Genomic DNA, 18,790 nt, shown 5'->3' with positions numbered 1-18,790 from the left:
CCTTTTGAAGTATATAATTTGGTTCTTTTTGGTATATTTACAGAGTTATGCAACTATGACTACTTAACCTAATTTTTGAACATTTTATCACCCTCAAAAGAAACCCTGTACCCCTTAGCACTCACTCCTCATTTCCTTCCCACTACCTGCCCCCACCAGGCCTAGGCGACTATTTTTCTTTCTGTCTCTGGATTTGCCTGCTCTGGACACTTCATAGAAATGGAATCATACAATGTGTGGCCTTTTGTGACTGGCTTCTTTCACTTAGCATGTTTTCAGGGCGCATTCATGTTGTATGAATCAGAACGTCATCTTTTTTATGACAGAATAATATTCTACTGTACAGCTAGGCTACATTTTATTTATCCATTTACCAATTGATAGACAATTAAGGTTGTTTTCATTTTTTGGCCATTATAAGTAATGCTACTGTGAACATTCATATACACGGTTCTGTGTAGACATAGACTTTCCTTTCTTTTGGATATATACCTAGGAATGGAACCTCTGGTTTGTATGTTAACTTAGGTTTGGTCATTTGAGAAACTGCCAAACGGTTTTCCAAGTGGTTGTGCCATTTTACATTCCCACCAGCAATATATGCGGGTTTCTAGAATGTCTTGTGGCCCTTGGAAACGTGACTCTAAATCAGGACTTGGGATATAAGGGGGTTTGATGAGGTTACTCAAGACCCATAAACTGACCCAGAATAAAAAGTCTTCCTTGGGTAGCACATCCTGCCGCTCCTGTGGCTCGGGGCTCTCCTCCACATCCCCCACCTGATGCCCTCTGCCTGCAGGCCCCATATTTTCAGCATCCCATCTCTGGCTGTTGTAGAGCACAGCAGAGAGTACAGGCTGAGCGTTTAGAGCTGGCTTTTTTGAGGCCTGGCTCTGCCATTTATTAGTTTTTGGCCTTGGGCAATTACCTCATTTCTCTGATCCTCACTTTCGTTCTTTGAGCAATGGGGACTGTGGTACCTTCCTCATGGGATTATTGTGAGGTTGAAATGGGATAGTGGGGATAACAGGCCCAGCATGTGGAAACAGTCAGCCACTGGTGGCAGTTATTACCAGCTTGTGGTCACCTTATCGAATACTGAATACTCTCTTGCAGCAATTCTGACGACAATATGTTGAAAAACATTGAACTCTTTGATAAGCTCTCTCTGCGCTTTAACGGAAGGGTCCTATTCATAAAGGATGTCATTGGGGACGAAATCTGCTGCTGGTCCTTTTATGGTCAGGGCCGAAAGATTGCTGAAGTCTGTTGTACCTCCATCGTCTATGCCACTGAGAAGAAACAGACCAAGGTAAGGGCTTCGAGTGGACGGTTCCGAGTGGGTAGTGTGACATTTGTACTTGTACAACTTCCTTTTCCACTTAAGCAAAAGAAACTTAAAGAGGGAAAGACTTTAAAAACACTTTCGTTGATTTGTGACTGCTCATTATTAAAATATTATTTTTTGGTCCCTGGTAAGATCCAAATGTAGGTCTTGGAGAATCAGAATGGCATTTTCTTTCTGATGCTCAGCAAGTATAGACAGTTGCACTGCATCTAAGTTCCTTTGCCACAAATGTTGGTTCAGACATATCCTTACACCCGTGTGTATCCCACTGTCTGCATTTTCTTCTGTCTTCAGTGATCTGACACGTCTGTCAGTTCCTTGCCCTCCACACAACATCATGTCCACCAGCATGGCTCTGTCCCACCTTGATTATCAGAGGGAAAGTGCTCCCTTCAAGATCTTGACCTTGGTTTTCTAGTTACGACCTACTACTTACGGCTGTCTGTCCTTCATTTACCCACTGACTTGGAGCAGCCCTCCACCCTCATGGTGCCCACTCAGCATTCCTTAGCTCCCAGCTTATTGGCTTCCTTTCAAGTACATGACTCCTTGACTGATCTGGACTCTGTGGATCCATTATATCATCCTCTTCAAACCAGTAGAGTTGACCTCTCCCTTGATTTCTGTCGCTGTGCCATTCACAAAGCTAGATCATACTGCAAAGTGCTGTTAAGAGATCTGGTCCACTGTTAATTGAACTTCATTCTCATTAGGTCTTCTGGTTGCCTGTCCTCCTTGGGCTATGTGACTTGGTTTTCTTTAAATTTTTTTTTTTTTTTTTTAACAATACAGTTTCATTCTCTTCTGAACCTATCTAAGGGACCTCTGCAGGGACATGCAGTTAGGTCTGCTACAGGTAGATTTTCATGCCTCTAGTCACCCTCATACAAGTTTGTAGATCACCCACTCAGTAGCTTTAGGAGCACACAGTTTTGTGTGATTCTAGAGCTGGCCTCAGAAGCAAAAGCATGTGAGAGAAAATCAGACCACAAAGTAGAAACCAGAGTTTTATTTTTTTTTAACTTAAACATAGTTTATTCATTAGTATTTACAATTTATCCTAAAAGATACATATTGTTTTAAGGTAGCCAAGAAGGGAAGAGCACTGAAGTTCTTTTTTATTTCAAAGACAGCAGGGGTACCAGAATCATCCCTCCTCTCACCACATTAGCAAAACACATGCCTCTTTACTCCCATGTACTTTTTTTTTTTTTTTTTTTTTAGGGCTGTGAATTCCACTGCTAACTAGATTCCCCATTTTGTCATAGTTGCTTTTTTTTTTTTTAATAAACGTGGGTTGCCTCTGCCCTTGGACATTAAAAGGATAATCATATTAAGCTTTAAAATATTGACTTTACATTTTTAGAGCTTAACAGAGAGCAAAGGATTTAGAGACCATGTGATCTGATCCCAACCATTTATAGATAAGAGGACAGGTTCCAGATTGAGCCAGTGCTTGTATTTGTGAATCTGGTTAGTGACAGGGCCAGACAGGAGGCCAAGGCCCCTTTCCATGGCTCCTTTGCGCTGCCATCCCCAAGGGCTTCTTCCCTTCTCTAGGTGCAGCATGTGGCTTTACCTTTCCAAGGAGGTGGTTTTGGAACCGACTGCCCCTACAGAAATAAGTTCCTTCTTCATCTAGCCCAAACCTCTGGAAGCTGTGCTTGGAGCCAACATTCATGTTTTGTTGTTTCAAGTAACTTGTGTGGATGTTCTGGTTGGGTTTCTTGCATAATTGGTATCTTATCTTCTTCATTACAACATTCCAAGTGCTTTTCTAATCTTTTTAATCATTTAACTGTTTTTTTCTGGTTAAGTTGAAAAGGGTATGGCTTGCCGAAATTAAAGTGTAAGCAGAAGTTTAATACATGCATTGTCTATTTTGTTCTTAATTCTGACTCACTGAGGACTGAGTGATAATTAAGCACAGAATCTTGCCCTTTAATTGGTCTTTTTTTTCTGTTGTTCAGGTTGTCTCATTTCTAATGATCTGTCTTCAAGTTCACCGATTCTCCTTTGTCTTCCCCATTCTGTTATTGAGCCCTTCCAGTGAGTTGGTTTTTTTCTGTTTTGGTTATTGTTTTTCAGTTCTAAAATTTTCATTTTGTTCTTTATCTCCCTCCTGAAACTTCCTATGTTTGCATTTGATTTATGAGCATTCACCCTTGTCGGAACATTTTTATAATAGCTGTTTCCAGGTCTTTGTAAGATAATTCCAAAGCTCATGTCATCTTGGCTTTGGCATCTATTGATTATCTCTGGAGTTGAGATTTTTCTGGTGCCTTATATGCTGAGAAATTTTGAATTGTACCCTGGACATTTTTTAATGTTACAGTACTCTAGGTCTTGTTTAAATCCTAAGGAGAACATTGATATTTTTGTTTAGCACACAATCACCCCAGCTAGGTTCGTGCCGCAAGTTCCAACCAGCCTTCTGTGGGTTGTAGTTCCAGTGACAGTTGAGTTCTCAAAGTCTTCAGATGTGGGCCACGCTATGGGCCATTCTGTGTCCTGGGCATGAGTCTGTCCCATTGCTCAGTTCTTAAAGTCTCTACATGCTGTTGAGGGTCAGGTCGGCAGAGGAGGCTAAGCCTGGTGTTCACGTACAACCTTAAGAAGCTGCTTTCCCGAGCTCCCCTCCTTCACAATCTCCTTGGTACTTTCTGCTTCCTTGGTGTTCTCCCTTTTTCAGTCATCTGGCCAGAAATCTGGGGCTTTAGTTACCCTGCTCTGCCACACACTTCCTGTGACTTTGCTTGTATCTGGAGCCAAGCAGCATGAAGATAGAGAAAAACAGCGGCAGGGATTCGCCAACCCCGCGGAGACCACAGCCCTTCCAATAGGAAAGGAGGAGTCTCTCGGTGGCTCCCGCAGTCTCTGGTCACTGCCACGAGATTGCTTGGGGGCTGGGGTGCAAGAAAACGGAGAAAAGAAGAAAGGAAAACGGGGAACTTGCCCCCACTCTCTAGGTGTTGGAGACCTTGGTGGCTCCTCTGACCAGAAACCTCCTCCTGGACCTTTCTCTGTCCTGGTATCCATTTCAGGTTGGTGGGCTACATCGAGCTCAGGCCGGGGGAAACTGACAGGGAAAAACAGTAAACGCACTGTTTGATATTACTGCAAACTCTGGTCTTTCCCCCCAGTCTGCCAGTATTAATGTCACAGAGTCCTTAGGTAGCTGCTGTGTACACACTCTCCTGGTTTTGTAGCCTCATGTGAAAGATGGGATACAGTATGCTCACTCCATTTCTCCCAAAACTGGAACCTCAGAATCTTGCCCTCAAAAGCAGAGTCTCTACTCTGTGAGTCAAGTGCCTGGGACCCACTTGTGTGGCACCCCTCTTTATGGCGCCTCAGCTCCAAAGGGGTACAAGCCAACACAGCACTTTACCAAGAAAGAGAGATCGTGTCCATTTAATGAGGGTCCCCAGCTGGTCCTTCAGAAAGAATGCCACTTTGTATACTGCTCTGAGGTGTGGAATACCTCATGTGCAAGGGGCTAGGCAAGCTCTGTTAGTAGCAACATATTGGAAATGTCAAACAGCGTGAGCTAGTTCAATGCATGGTCCCGTTCTTTAACTCCCTGATGTGGAATGATTTCCAAGTTAGGGAAAAGCAAAAGATATAGAAGAGTCTTATGTAGTGGGCCACCTTTTGTGTGTGTTAATGTGTGTGAATATTATATTATATACATATATTTATGCACACGGGGCCCTTTGGGGCGGGCAAAGTGAGCAGCATTGTCTTTAGGAAGGGAAACCAAAGGGCAGAGCAGACAGACCTATTTCACCGTCTCCCTTTTGTCTCGTGACTTTAGCGCTCTGTGTTGCTTATTGAAAATAACTACTTCGAAAATAATAATGAGCGTCTTAAATGGAATCCCAGGGGCCTGATTTAGCCCAGTGGAAGTAATGGGTGGCAGCAGAGTTGGTGGAGGGGGAGGTCTGATGCTAACTCGCCTGCTCTGTATTTTGTGGGGATACAGGTGGAATTCCCTGAAGCCCGAATTTATGAGGAGACCCTGAATATTTTGCTGTATGAGGCCCAGGATGGTCGAGGACCTGACAATGCACTCCTGGAGGCCACAGGCGGGGCTGCCGGGCGCTCCCACCATCTGGACGAAGATGAGGAGCGAGAGCGGGAACGGATTGAGCGCGTGCGGCGGATCCACGTCAAGCGGCCTGACGACCGTGCCCACCTCCACCAGTGAGCAGGCAAGCAGACCCAAGCCTTCTTCCCGCCCTCCTCCCTGCTCTACACTCAGATCCTATGCAGCCTTCTGGGCACCTTCCACTTCCCCTGGAGTCTGGAGATGCTTTTGTAATAAGCCAGATGATTATTTTGATATTTCTCGACAAGGTGAATTGATTTCTACCCAGGTGAATGCACCCCTATTGTTGACAAGCTGTGCCCAAGGGCTCTACTTTCCATGAGGATCTGAGAAGCCTTGGTGCCGGGCTTGCTGGGTTCTTGAAGGAAAAGTATGAATGGGAATGATGTGTACATGAGAACTTTTGTTTGCAGTATTTATTTTTGTGGATGTTGACTACCTGTTTGAGCTTCTTGGGTGGCATTCCCTTTGGGGTTCAGTTTGACAGCTCTGAGAGGGATCCCGCTGTTGGTGGCCACCAAAGTGTCTTTGAGCTCCCTGTTTCATAACACCAGCCCAGCATGCTGGCTCTGGTTCCTGGGCACTAGACTGGGCAGTTTCCAGGCATGGCTTTGCTAGAAGTCCATTCTGCAACAGGATTTCGCACTTAGAGCTTACTGATAAATAACAGTATAGATTTAATAGATGGGACCTGGTGTGCTTTGTACCTCTAAATTGTTCCTCATGTAGCTCTGGATACCTAGTTGTGTTTAGGGGGCAAGCTGTAGCCACCTCAGCCGGTCTGTGGTCTGGTGTTTGTTGAGTCCCCACATGCCTGGCTAAGGGCAGAACTGGCCTCGGTAGTGAGTGCTCAGCTCTGTTCCTGGCTCCTTCCCTGACTCCTGCCCCTTTCAGTTGCCCCCTTATTGACCTACTCCATCCCAGGAAGGCCTCCTGGACTGGTCACAGGCGTAACTCCCAGACTGGACTCCCGGCAGGATCCATTCCTTCCCCCTCGGCCTCCTTCCCTGTTAAGCTGGGCTTACTCCTGCAAGGAGATGCCCTGCCCTTTGCTTTGAAATTCAGCGTGGCCCCAGATGTCCTCCCAGCCTGACATCCAGGCAGGACCTCCACTCACACCAGCATTCTCAAAGCGGCTTGCCTACGCTAAGCACAGCCATCACCTGGAGATCCCCTTGGTGTCTTCGCCTGATTTTAACAGTGTGGAGTGGTCGTCAGTGATCAGTGAGAGGATGTGCAGATCCTTTTGGACCAAGTTAGTGGCCATGTTCATGTTCAAGGGACGTGTGTGACTGTTGATGGGGATGTATGCATGTGGGGCAGTGGAGCCTGGCGCTCATGTGGGACGGACGTTCTCAGTTACCTACCTCTCGGTCTCCTCTGCGCCTGGTCAAGGGACAGAAGTGAGTTGTGACTAGACTAGGTAGAGTGGTTACAAGGTGATGTGAATGTAAGGGAATGGATGGGTTTTGTCTGCTTTTCAAGGGAAATGTTACAGTTTTATACCAAAGGTATTAACAGGTGCAGCTTCTGACACAAAGTATTCCGAAAAACAGTTTATATTTTGAAATGGTTTTTACAGCTTCAACTTTGTACGTACTGCCCTAGTTGCGACAGTTGTATGTCTTCATTTTGTAACCAGCAGCAAAGCCTATGGTAAATCTTTAAAACAATCATGACTGAACCTAAAAAGTATTGGGTAGATGCTTTTTAAATTGCTGTGTGGGAAACTTTCATATTAGGCCATTTGGATTTTATTAAGTGCTAAGGAAAGAAGGGGGCTTGAAAAATGTTTCTTAAATATTTTATACTGTTTGAGTTTTAAACTCCAACCCTGCCATTTGGGTTGAACTTTTTTAGGAAGTTAAAGTGAATGTCGGTTCTGATGTTTTCTGTAGGAATGGAAAAGCCATCATATAAATTCTTTTTTTTCCCCTCATGTTTACGTGAAGAATATGTTTGTGGAAGAATCTGACTTGTTTGGACTTCTACACTTTCTGACCTAATGTTTTTGGCAGTCTCTCATTTTTCCTTTAACTTTGTACTTGTAGCTTTGAGTCTTTGCTTCTCTGGGATGTGAACAGGGCCATAAAACATTCCATGGTTAATGACACTGCTAGCTACATATAGCCATGAACTGACAGAAAGCATTGGCTGGTCCAGCTCTGTTATCAAATACATTCTACAAGGAACTGATTTTCCTTATGCTAGCACTAAAGGCAAGCAAAAGTCAACGTGTATACTTAAGAACCATCCAAGTAAAACGGTGGCCTAAGATTTGCTAAAGAGCAAAGTTTTACATTGTAATAGCTTCTGGTTTTAGAAAGTGGAACAACTTTTCAAATAAGCCATGTGCCCAAGACAATTCCTGGCATAGCCTCTTCAGTTGCCCTCCTGCAGTGGCTTAGCAAGTTGGTCGCTGTGCAGATACCCAGCCCTCTGTTCAGGGGTATTTGTACCTTACAGCAGTTATTCAGGACCCAAGTGTGAACCAGCCGTGGCCCTTAGAATATCTGCTCTTTATACATCTGTGTGTCACTAACCTTTGTTTCTTTGTGCTGTGGGGGAAAAATGCTATAAGCTTTAGAAGTATGTTGTACACGCATTTGTGGACATGTGTAAAATAAAAGTTATGTAATGCTTCTACTTAAATCTGTTTTCTGGATCTTTTCAGAAACACTCAGCACAGTCAAGCCACTGAACTGACGTGCAGTTTTCAGCAAAGAGAACAAGCAGAGATAGTACCTTCAACTTTATCACGTTAAAGTTGCACACAGTGGAAAAGATGAGTCATTTATCTGTAGTGCTTGAATTTAAACACTGAAAGGAAATCTTGGGCAGAAATGCTGCTGAACTTCTGAAAAAACAGAATGAAGCAGTTGGTGTTGCCACTTATTTACTATTGGGGAGGTAGGGTGGGAAAGAGATATGATTCACCAGAACCTAAAGAGCCTTTCAGAAATGTTAAGGAATTGGGCACATTTCTAAGTTCCATTTATTTAAAGCAAAATTCAAATTTTGCAGCTTTATGAAATTTCATTTACTTTCAGACCATATATAATACTTCATTGTGCCTCAGGCAGCTTGACAAAGGTAGAGAATCTGTTGCCTACCTTATGACAGGTTAAAGTGCCCATCAAGTGTAGGTCCTTTGGGGAGCTTTAAAACCACCCTGTTGGGTGACTTGAGATTGGCTCCCTGAAGAGGACATTTTAATTAGGTGCGACAGGGCACCAGAGAAGCTGGGGTTGCTCTCTGGCATAAGATGCCACTCCATTTCTTTAGATGTGGTGATCCTTTTCCTAGGGCTGCTGTAACCTTTCCTTGAAGGTGTAGCTAACTGGATGAAATTCCCGCTTCCTGGGTACTTTCTTCAGCAGACGTCATCTTCTGTCAGGATTTCATGCGGACGGACACCTGCGAGAGAGTCCACGTTTAGGTTTAGAAGCCTCTTACCTCACTTAGAAGGAAGCAGTTAACACCTCAGCTGTCAGCATCATCCAGGTAGGTGTGGACAAGCTTCGAGAGGCCAGTCCCACCTCCCATGAGAGAAATCACATTTAGAGTTGGGCTCACTGAGGCCTGTTAGCATCTGCAGTCTGAGCCAGCCAGGAAGACAGGCTATGTGACTCCAACAGAGAGATACTCAGTCTTCGGGGTGGAAGTTCGAAGAGCATGTAAACCGAAAAATCGCCTTATAATTTTACATTAAAAATCATGCTTAAATATTTTAACTCGTCCCTGAAGGAGTTATTGTGTTTAGAGGCAATTATTTTATAAAAGGCACTTTCTGTACTACTTGCATCCACAAAACAATATAGTTAAATGTATGTAAACTTAAATGCATAGGAGATACTATCCATGTTGATAGATCATTTCTAATTAGTTTGTATCAAGTAGTACTTGGTATATATACAAAACACATTTTAAAGATTCAGCCCTTCAGCTTTTAATGTCATTATCTGGCAAAATTGGATCAAAATAAGCTCTGTGTACTACTTACCAGTAAGGGGCTGGTGGGATCAGCAGGGAGGGCAAAGCACTAAGACAGCTGTGGTCCCCAACCCTCTGCTCATCAGACCTTGGGTGGCTTACATCCCAGAGCCCAGGCCACACCTCAGCCAATTACATCCCAGTGTCTGAGAGTGAAATACAAACACTGGAATTGTTTGAAGCTCACCAGGAGATTCCAGTGTGGAGTGTGAGAACTGCTGTGATGAAGCGTGAGGGCTTTTGCCATCCAGTGAAAAGTTGGGCTCCATCATTTAAAACTAAGAAGGACTTAATACCAGCTTCTGGTTCACTGACTACTCAATGTGGCAAGTAAACCGGCTTTTTCCCCTTTTCATTCAATTTTTAATCTATACCTCTAGTATCAATTCCTTCCTCGTTTTCAGATGTAGAATCAGTAATAGATGAACTAGCTTATGATTCCAGTCACTCTATTGAAGGACTGAAATTAGTAGAATTTTAAGCTTTATTCTCGTCTAAAACTGCTTACCTCCCTCCCCAAACACAGGCACTCACCACTGTTAACTGTCCATCTTTATCTTTATAGATTTGTTCTTCTGGTCCCGTGTTGAAAACTATTGTGCCTTCTTTTCCAGGACTAATATAAAACTGTAAACTTAAAATAGACAAAACAATGAATTACTGACATTTTTTTTTCCCCTCAGCCTTTGGTCTGCAAAAGAAATTTACTTAGGAAGTTTTACTAGTTTCAAGATAAAATTCCTCTTTTATCATAGTTTTCTTGCATGTTTGAGTAATCAAAAGAAGAAAGACATTTCCACACTGGGAACCTTACCATGTTTGTGTAGTTATTCTCAAACCAGTTGAGAATTCAGTTCTTCAAGGGGCCATTCGAGGTCTGAATAGCCATTTATGTATAAATCTGCATGCTGCAGCTCTCATTGTGGGCGCGGTCTTCCCTCAGAGGTACAGTGAACAAACACCACTTTCCAAACCACCCAACTCTCCCTAGTCCGTGTAAGAAGTTGCTCATCAGGTTATAAAGATTGGAGCCTACTTTCAGGGGCCCTGGGAGCACAGTGCTGAGGTGCTCTGCCTGATTCCATCTGAGAACCAAGCATGGCCTTAGGAAATCTTGCACTGTCCCTGACCAGCTATGTGACATTCGACGCCCTGGTTAACCACCTTATGCCTGTGAAATGGAAAAGGTGGTATTTCAGAGTTGTTGAGAGAATTGAATAAGTACTCTATGTGCCAGGTATTTTTATGTCCTAGAGAAATTTTAGCACTTTTCCCTAATCTGTAAGCAGCCTGCAAAGCCAGTACCCACTGTGCTCAATCAACTGTCCCAAAAAAAACAGACTTCAACAGTAGCAAAGGGTGGATGTCACCTGCTCTGGCCCAGGGGTCCACCCTTTACTTTGTGACAGCCTCCCTCAGGAACATAAGCACCTCCTTTGAATGCTGGGTGGTAAGACCACTGTTCTTAGGTCGGTGAGTGATCACTGACTTCATTTATCTGGAGCCCCAAACATAGCGGGTGGGGAAGTTCCTTATCAGAGAAGGCAAGGGTACCCCGCTAGAGGCTTCTTCCCCACCTGCTGGGAGGCCGAAGGCATGGGTGAAACGATTAACATTCACGTCTTTCTTGATCCATTAATATACATTCCTGAGCTGAGGATAAAGCCACCTACCTTCCTTGGACAACATTTACAATGTTCTCCTTCTTAACCAGCATGACGAGTTTAGTGACCGTTTCAAATACATGATCACACTGTAGGACGGCATCCCCCTGAGGTGGAGAGGAGAAGACACGGCCATTTCAATAGCAGCGGTTTAAAGAAAAATACTCTCCCAGACTGAGGTTTCACGGTAGTCAACATTTTGGCAGTGTGCCGTTTCCCTCTGTTAGCAGAGACTCATGGCCATCAATTACCTTGTGCCTGTTGGCTTGTGGCGAAACATGAATGACTAGGAGTCCATCACTCAGATTGCTAGTAGAGATACCTTAAGACAGATCCAAAGTTAGGAGCTAGGAACTGGACACCTTGACATTGATACAGAAAAAAAGAAGACAGGTTCCCCAACCTCGCACTTTTTCCCTCCCTAGCCGGACCGGTGGGACGAAGGGTCTACTCAGCATGATACCAGGCTGTAAAGGTTGTGCACTAAATACAAAACAGGTTGTTGTAGAAGGTAACTACTCTCCAGCCTGGATATCTGAGTGAAGGGGATACCACTGATACTTATTTCAGAATAAGGGGCCTGGACACTGATGCCTTCCAACCTAGGGCTTCTTCATTATTGGGGTGCCCCAGAGTTAAATCATTCCAGGAAATTGTCTTGAGATTGCCAGCTTCTTACCTTATTTTCTGCTTGATTTTGGCAAGCTCCACCACGTAAGCTGCTTTCTGAGTAAGAATGAGTTGCCGCTGTCGCGCCTTGAAGCCTTTCCTGTCATATTTAATGACTGGGACACCATACTGCAAGGAGGTTACCATCACTACGAGGGGAAGTTTACGTCACGGGGGGGCAGGGGGCAGAGTACGGAGCTCCTGGTTACTCAGACTCCAGCAAAGTTAGTCCAAGCACGCAAACGGAGAGAGGCTCAGCCAGGTTTTGCATAAACGTGTTTTCTACCCTGGCTCTCTGGCAGGTAGATTTTGATTCCTAGCTCAGCCTATGGCATTGCCTTCCCGAGGAAGTCAAAGCTACGGCCACCTGCCTCACAGGTCCGCTCTGAGAGGTCAACAGAAATGACCTCTCTTTAACGCTGTTGGGCATTAAAGCCCTCATAGCCAGAGGATAATTTAGTCCAGCCCCACAGGTTTCTGACCAAAAGTGACAGAGCAGCCACGAGAGCCATTGACAGCTTACATAACCTGCCCAGGATTGTACTGCTACTAAGTCATGAAGGCCACGTTAGCGCCCAGGCACCTCGCTGTACTGCTTACTAATGGGATGTTTAATGCTTAAGGTCACGGCTGTGTTTAACTCAGTTTCATAGAAAACCAAGCACAGTTCTTGGCGTGATATATGAGGACCATGAGAACAACAACAGGTATCTAACAGCCACACGATCTCCATAATCTTAGTTAATAGCCGTAGCATCACAGCTGAGAGCCTGGCCCACTCACACGCACCCTTACATACACAGTGCTTCCAGACCCACTCCATGTAGAAAACAAATCCCAGTCTTGGTCTCTATGGGAATCTTGTTGGAGGACCCGCCTTCCTTACCTGGATTTTCTCATCGCTAATGAGTTGAAGCACTTTGGGATTAATTTCTCCTTCATCTACGGAGGGAACCAGAACACAGTGAGTCATCACTCCCACCCTGTGCAAAAGCCTCTGGCATCTGCTGGCTTTATGTCCCTCTCTGACCAAGACCTCAACTGGGGTGTAGCTGTCAGGAAATGCTACAGAGTCAAACATCTTCCTTTGACTTTACAACAGGAAGACAAAATACAAGGAAAAATGTACTTACCTATCCGACTGTTGGCAAAGGGTTTATTTAAACTTTCTGCATAGCCTTCTTTCTTTCCCCTGAATAGTGCACTGGTAACCACCTTCTGCTGCATCTGGTAACATAATTGAGAGTACAAAAATGATGGCCACAGGGCTCTTTGGGACAGGGGAGCTTTACGATCCACGATGTTGCTTACTTTCCTAGATAAGCTGTAGGAGCCTTGTCATACTTCCTCCTAGAAATCAGAACACATTTCTGGCTTTGGCCAGATGCCCTAAGTCGCACTGGTAGAGATTGGAGTTGACACTTATGCTTTTGTTTAACTTGCTCTGGCTTCCTGGAATTGAAATTTTCAGAATTTCGGAAAACCATTATTTTCTTCTAGGTCAGGGATGGCAAACTATAGCCCACGGGCCAAATCCAGCCTCCTGCCGGGTTTTGTAAGTTGCGCTGGAGCACAACCATGCCATTCATTTACATGTCGGCCCTGGCTGCTTTTGGGCTACAAGGACAGCTGAGTAATTGCAACAGAGGTCATATGGTTTGCAAAGCCTCAAATATTCACTCTGGCCTTTTCTGGAAAAAGTCTGCTGACCTGCAGTTAAGCATAAACAAAACCAGACCGCCAGCAGAAGGGTCTGGCATTTACAGTGCAGTGGCCACCTGGATGGTGTTCCCATGGCCACAATGCAAGTGACACTGTTTATAACAGTTGCCACTGAACGAGGGCTCTGTGCTAAGTGGTCCACACACGTAATTGTCAGCATGTGTACGAGGCATGGGCCTAGTGTGACCCTTGGCTCACAGGTGAAGAGGCGGATGAGGACCGCTAACTCCAACAGTCCAGCTGTAGGGCCAGGTCTTCCACCAACCTGCCACCGTACACACACCACGTCCCTACCAGTGCTTTCCTCTCGGCTGTGAGCCCATGGCAGTACTTCCGGACCAGGTTTCTTGTGCACATTTTCCTGAGCAGATCCGACGCCTGTGTGGAGAACAAACACACTTTTCCACCTGCCTCAGTCACACCCTGTCTTGGGCTGTGGCCACCCAAAGAGAGCTGAATTCAGTTTGGTTTACGGTGTTTATATTTTATTGTCAAAGAGAGCAGATCTTCCAGTCTCGCGCTAACTTTTCACTACCGCCAAGCTAGAGGTTCTTAAATTCGAATGTATTTGAGGCACTGGAGGAGCTGGCTAAAATGAGATTCCTGGAGATGCCTACTCAGTGGGTCCAGGAATCTTACTGTAGCCCCCACTCTGCGCTCCAGACACAGAGGGTCTTCAGGTCATCTTTAGAGAAACACTATCATAGGTGACAGTCACCTAACCTATCTAGAAGGCTACCTCAAGGAGAGACACCATCTAAAAGTGTTCTGTGTAAACAGACTTCCACTGGCTTTGTACTTCTAGTAAGGATATTACGAATTCTGAAGAGTTAAGTTTCTTGTGCAACAACCTTGCAAGGAAGTGTTTTCCTAAGGCAGCCCTTTCGAGCAAAAGCAGCAGTACAAAGAAGTAACAAAAGTTAAGTTCCATCAGTGCCCTAGTCACTTGCAGCATGAGTCCCAGTGGAGTCCTTACGTTTTCCAGGATTCCAGGCGGCTTCAGCCAGCTCTCATCCAAGACATTCTTTGGAACGTGATAACGGAGATTCAGGATGTAATTTTTCCGCACAAACACGATAAATTCCTCATTGTCAGGACACAGAGGCTTGTCTCGATTGATGAATCCCTTTATGAACCTAAACAGGAAGTAGTTTGGTTAGTTTTCTGGCCCGTGTTTTCACTGAGACTTGCGTTCTCTCTCCATTCACTTGATTCAGAGGCCGCCAAATGGTGGAGACTATTTAGATGATAAGGTTCGCCAGAGCCAGAAATGTAGCCCACAGGCCAAATCTACCCCAAAGATAGGCTCTGTTTCACCCACACTGTTTTTTGTTTTCTGTTTTGTTTTCAGTAGCTTTGAATTAGTCGCCAACAACAGAAAAAAAAAAAAAAAAAAGCCCGGGAGGTATTATGTGAAACCCAGATTCCCAGCTTTCCTTGAAAATTCAAAAGATCAGGCAGCACTTGTCCGGCATTTCTCCTTGGCAGTGTGTGGGCGAGGTGGGAAGAGCTTTCCAGCTTGCTGCAGTCCTCTCCATACCTTATGGTCTTATAAGACTCATAAGACTCACTTTACCTGCCTGGCATCAGAAGGCTTTTGACTTTGTGACTTTTGGACTAAGAGTTACTATAAACGTACTGTTGTGATCATCACGAAATTAGGGAGCTCAGAGGAAAGAGATGGAACTGGATTCCTAAGGCTTGACGTCCCGAAAGGAAGATTACCTTACGGTAATCCAAAAAACCAAGTCCATGACCACCCCCTGCCACGCACCAGCACTGACTGGCCGCTCCCTCCTGTACCTGAGAACTTACTTCCTTATAATCTGCACAGCCCACTTCCTCCTTTTGACTTCTTTCCGAGCCAGGGCTCCACGCCAGCGGGTTTCAAGTTCGATGGCTGAAAGAGTTCACTGCTGGCATTAGGAGGTGAGCACAATCACATTTAAATACAAGAGGCTTGTTTAGAATTGGTCATCCACGCCACAAACATCTGCATGTCCGCCATAGCACTCTGCTAGCCCCAGAGACGGAAAGTCAAATGAACGACATCAGTTCTTACCGGGAAGGTACTCAGATGGGCACCAAACTAGGGAGACAGAGGAACGCAGCAGGTGCCATGGGAAGTTTTAAGGGAAGCCCCAAAATTATGCGAGGGGACCAGGGTTTCCCAAGGTCCTTTTCAGATACGAGAGTGGCACTTGCGAATTGTACACATTTGTCTTACCGCTGTGCTTGGTTTGTCTCACCATGTTTACTTTAGTTATCTACATTTAAAAACTGGGAGAAGCCAATTGGGACATGAAAATTAGATTTCTGGCTTGTCTCCCAGTTTTTAAAGGCTTTTCATATTTCTCTGTTATTCAGATTTTTAAATGCTTTTTATTCCTCATAACAGCATTGTTACAAAAACCATCAACCAACTGGAAACAACCCAAATTCCCAACAACAAAACGGCTAAATTGTGGTATATTTATATCATACAGGGATCAGCAATATTTATATAGTACGACCGGGAGGTATTATCGGGCTGGCCACCTGTTTTGGTAAAGTTTAATTGTAACATTACTGTGCCCGCTCATTTATGTATTTGCCTAAAGCTACAGTCATTCTATAACTGAAGGATGACATAGGAGCCACAGGTCTAAAATATTTATAACTGGCCCTTTAAGAAAGTTTGCTGACCTCTGATAATAGTGGAATACTATGAAGCTATGAAAATGAATAACTAAATCTGCACACATTTATTGGTTGAATTTCTTTTCTATTTTTCAATTAGAATTGACACGCAGTATTTTAATTAGTTTCAGGCATACAGCGTAGTGGTTAGACATTTATGCTACTGGTTGAATTTTGAAAACAATTTAAAGTGTAAAAATGTTGCAAAAAATACACAGTATAAATTCCAAACATGCCAGCCTATAACCATAGTTTTGAATGATCCATAAACGGTAAAACAATTACAAGGGGGATTCTAAATGCAAAATTCAGAAGAGTAGTGTGTGCGTTGGGGGCTGGGAGGCTGAGAAGTGACTGAGGAGGAACAGAGGGAAGAAATTCCAAGGGTACTTGTGGTATTGGTAACCTTTTTAAGAAATTATTCTTTAATCACACATATGTTATGGAGCAAATAAAACATGTCCATGGAACATATATAGGCCACACTATATTATAATCTCTGGTCAATAGAGTAAAAATGAGAAAAGGCCCCAACACTGAACCTCGAGGCCACCCTACACCAAGGTTTTAGGTCGGGCAGGGGTAGAGGCTGTGCAGAGGAGCTTGTGCCTGTAGGAGGTGGGCAGATGAGAGGGAAACTGTGGGGTTCTGGCCCATTGCAAACTGGAAAGTAATTCTTACCTGCTTGTCTTTTTTTCACATAGGCTCTCCTTTCTAGGCAGGCTTTGTATGTGGCTTGAATTCTTGCAACTTAAAATAAAACAAAAGTGTGGTGAAATGGTTTTCATTTGTTTGTCTTGGTATTTGTGACCTTCAGAGGGGATGTCAGAAGTGGCCCTCGGGGCGCGCAATGTGGAGGGACAGAGGAAGCCGATGCAGCAGTGCCGAAATGAGAGTGGGCAGGTTATATCGAGCCTGGCTGTCAGATGCTGTCTATGAACTGTAGCTTCCTTTCTTCCCCTTGCCTTCCCCAGGGTAAGGAACAGAGCCACCATCTAGAGGGCCTGCTGGGCCCCCATGTTAGGCATTATATTTCATCCTTACACTCCACCTTGCAAGACAGGTGTCAGCACATTTTAGTAATGAGCGTGCAAGGCAATGCAGCTGTCCTGACGCCAGGGCTACGGGACCGCACACGCTCCCCCTGTAGCTTCTCCTTTTTCCATACACCTCCTCCTCTTAGTGAGTGGGGTCCCACCATAGGCTAAGCTCCTTGAGGGTCCCACAGACCAGTAATGTCACATTCCTCAGGGAGCTGGTTAGAAATGCTGACTCAGGCCCCCACAACCAGCACTTGCCCATTAACCAGATCCCGATGACTGGTGCCCACTGCTATAGGAGTCAAAAAATGAAACCATTCAGCATAGTGGTTAGGAGTGCAGGCCTTGAAGCCAGAGAGACCCACATTCAAATCCCAGCTCTGCTGCTTTCTACCTGTGTGGCCTCCAGCAAATTACCAACATCTCTGGGCCCCAGTTTCCCTGAATGTGAAGTGGAGATGATTCACTCCAAAGGTTTGTTCTGAAGCTGCGATGAGATCAGGAGTACAAAGGGCTTAGTATGCACTGGCACACAGCAGACAGATTACTCGAGCAGCATCCTTCTCGACAGACAAGTTTAGATTTCAGCAGAGAAGCCTTTCTCCCCTAATAGATTTTTTTATTGTATCCCCAGCCCTACTCCCCGCCACCCAAATCTAGCTTTTCTCATTTACCATTCACAACAAACACCCTGGCTGTAGGCTATGAAGCTACACCTTCCAACATCAGATATTTATACAAACGTTTTTAAAACCTCCATGTGAGGGGGTGGACTCCTGTGGGCTTAGGTCCTAGTGTGGCACAACAGAATTGGATCCAAATGAAAACCAGGGCAGCACTACAGTGTTTAAGTTTCCATGTGCATCCACGATGACCTCCAAACACTCATTAAGGCATAAATTCACACATATCCTATCACATTCCCATATCTCGTTCCTGGTTTTGAAAGCCAGTGCTTCTAACATTATTCCAAACACCATGTTTGAGACATATCCCAAGCTAAGCTGGTTTATTTTACATTCTATTGAAATCAGGGCAGGGAAAAAAAAAAAAAAAAACATACCTAACTGATGTTTACTAAATTCAAAGGCATCTTCAGTAGCAAACAGAGTTCTGGGGAAACGAATGAATATTTTGGTTCTAGAAGTGAAAAGAAACAGCGTTTTAATGATAAATTGGTCAGTTACCATCTGTAGGTTAAATAATGTTCACCCCAAATTCACATCTACTCAGAACTTTAGAATGTGATTTTATTTGGAAATATTTTATTTGGAAATAGGGTCTTTGCAGATACAGTCAAGGTAAGGATTGGGAAGAGATCATTAGGGTGGACCTGAATCCACGAGTGTCCTTAGAAGAGACAAGAAGAACACAGACACACAGGGAAGAAGACGTGAAGATGGAGGCAGAGATTGGAGTGATGTGGCCACAAGCCAAGGTGTGTCAGGAGCCACTGGAAGCTGCAATAGGTAAGGATCCTCCCATGGAGCCTTCAGAGGAAACATGGCCCTTCCAACATGTTGAGTTTGAACTTCAAGCCTCCAGAACTATCCAGAGAATAAAT

General features: G+C 44.5%; 2 protein-coding genes across 5 annotated transcripts in view; one reads left to right on the top strand and one right to left on the bottom strand.

The window, feature by feature from the left end:
* The window catches only part of KCTD10 (potassium channel tetramerization domain containing 10), a 30,813-nt gene extending 22,702 nt beyond the window's left edge, over positions 1-8,111 (top strand). For all 4 annotated transcript variants that reach the window (XM_011377809.2, XM_011377808.2, XM_023521903.1 and 1 more), the window contains one exon: positions 5,334-8,111. In XM_011377809.2, the coding sequence (XP_011376111.1) occupies positions 5,334-5,558 (225 nt within the window). In that variant the 3' untranslated portion in view covers positions 5,559-8,111. The remainder of the gene's footprint in view (positions 1-5,333) is intronic.
* Positions 8,112-8,242: 131 nt separating this feature from the next.
* The window catches only part of MYO1H (myosin IH), a 43,232-nt gene continuing 32,684 nt past the window's right edge, over positions 8,243-18,790 (bottom strand). Inside the window, 12 exon segments of the mRNA XM_023521910.1 lie at positions 8,243-10,086; positions 11,126-11,223; positions 11,368-11,438; positions 11,520-11,525; positions 11,785-11,914; positions 12,672-12,727; positions 12,919-13,012; positions 13,802-13,885; positions 14,484-14,643; positions 15,323-15,407; positions 16,868-16,936; positions 18,290-18,366. Coding sequence (XP_023377678.1) covers positions 9,957-10,086; positions 11,126-11,223; positions 11,368-11,438; positions 11,520-11,525; positions 11,785-11,914; positions 12,672-12,727; positions 12,919-13,012; positions 13,802-13,885; positions 14,484-14,643; positions 15,323-15,407; positions 16,868-16,936; positions 18,290-18,366 — 1,060 coding nt within the window. The 3' untranslated portion in view covers positions 8,243-9,956.

This window comes from Pteropus vampyrus, unplaced genomic scaffold (assembly GCF_000151845.1).
Source record: "Pteropus vampyrus isolate Shadow unplaced genomic scaffold, Pvam_2.0 Scaffold322, whole genome shotgun sequence".
NCBI classification, from domain to species: Eukaryota; Metazoa; Chordata; class Mammalia; order Chiroptera; family Pteropodidae; genus Pteropus; species Pteropus vampyrus.
This window is presented reverse-complemented; position numbering and strand designations above follow the sequence as displayed.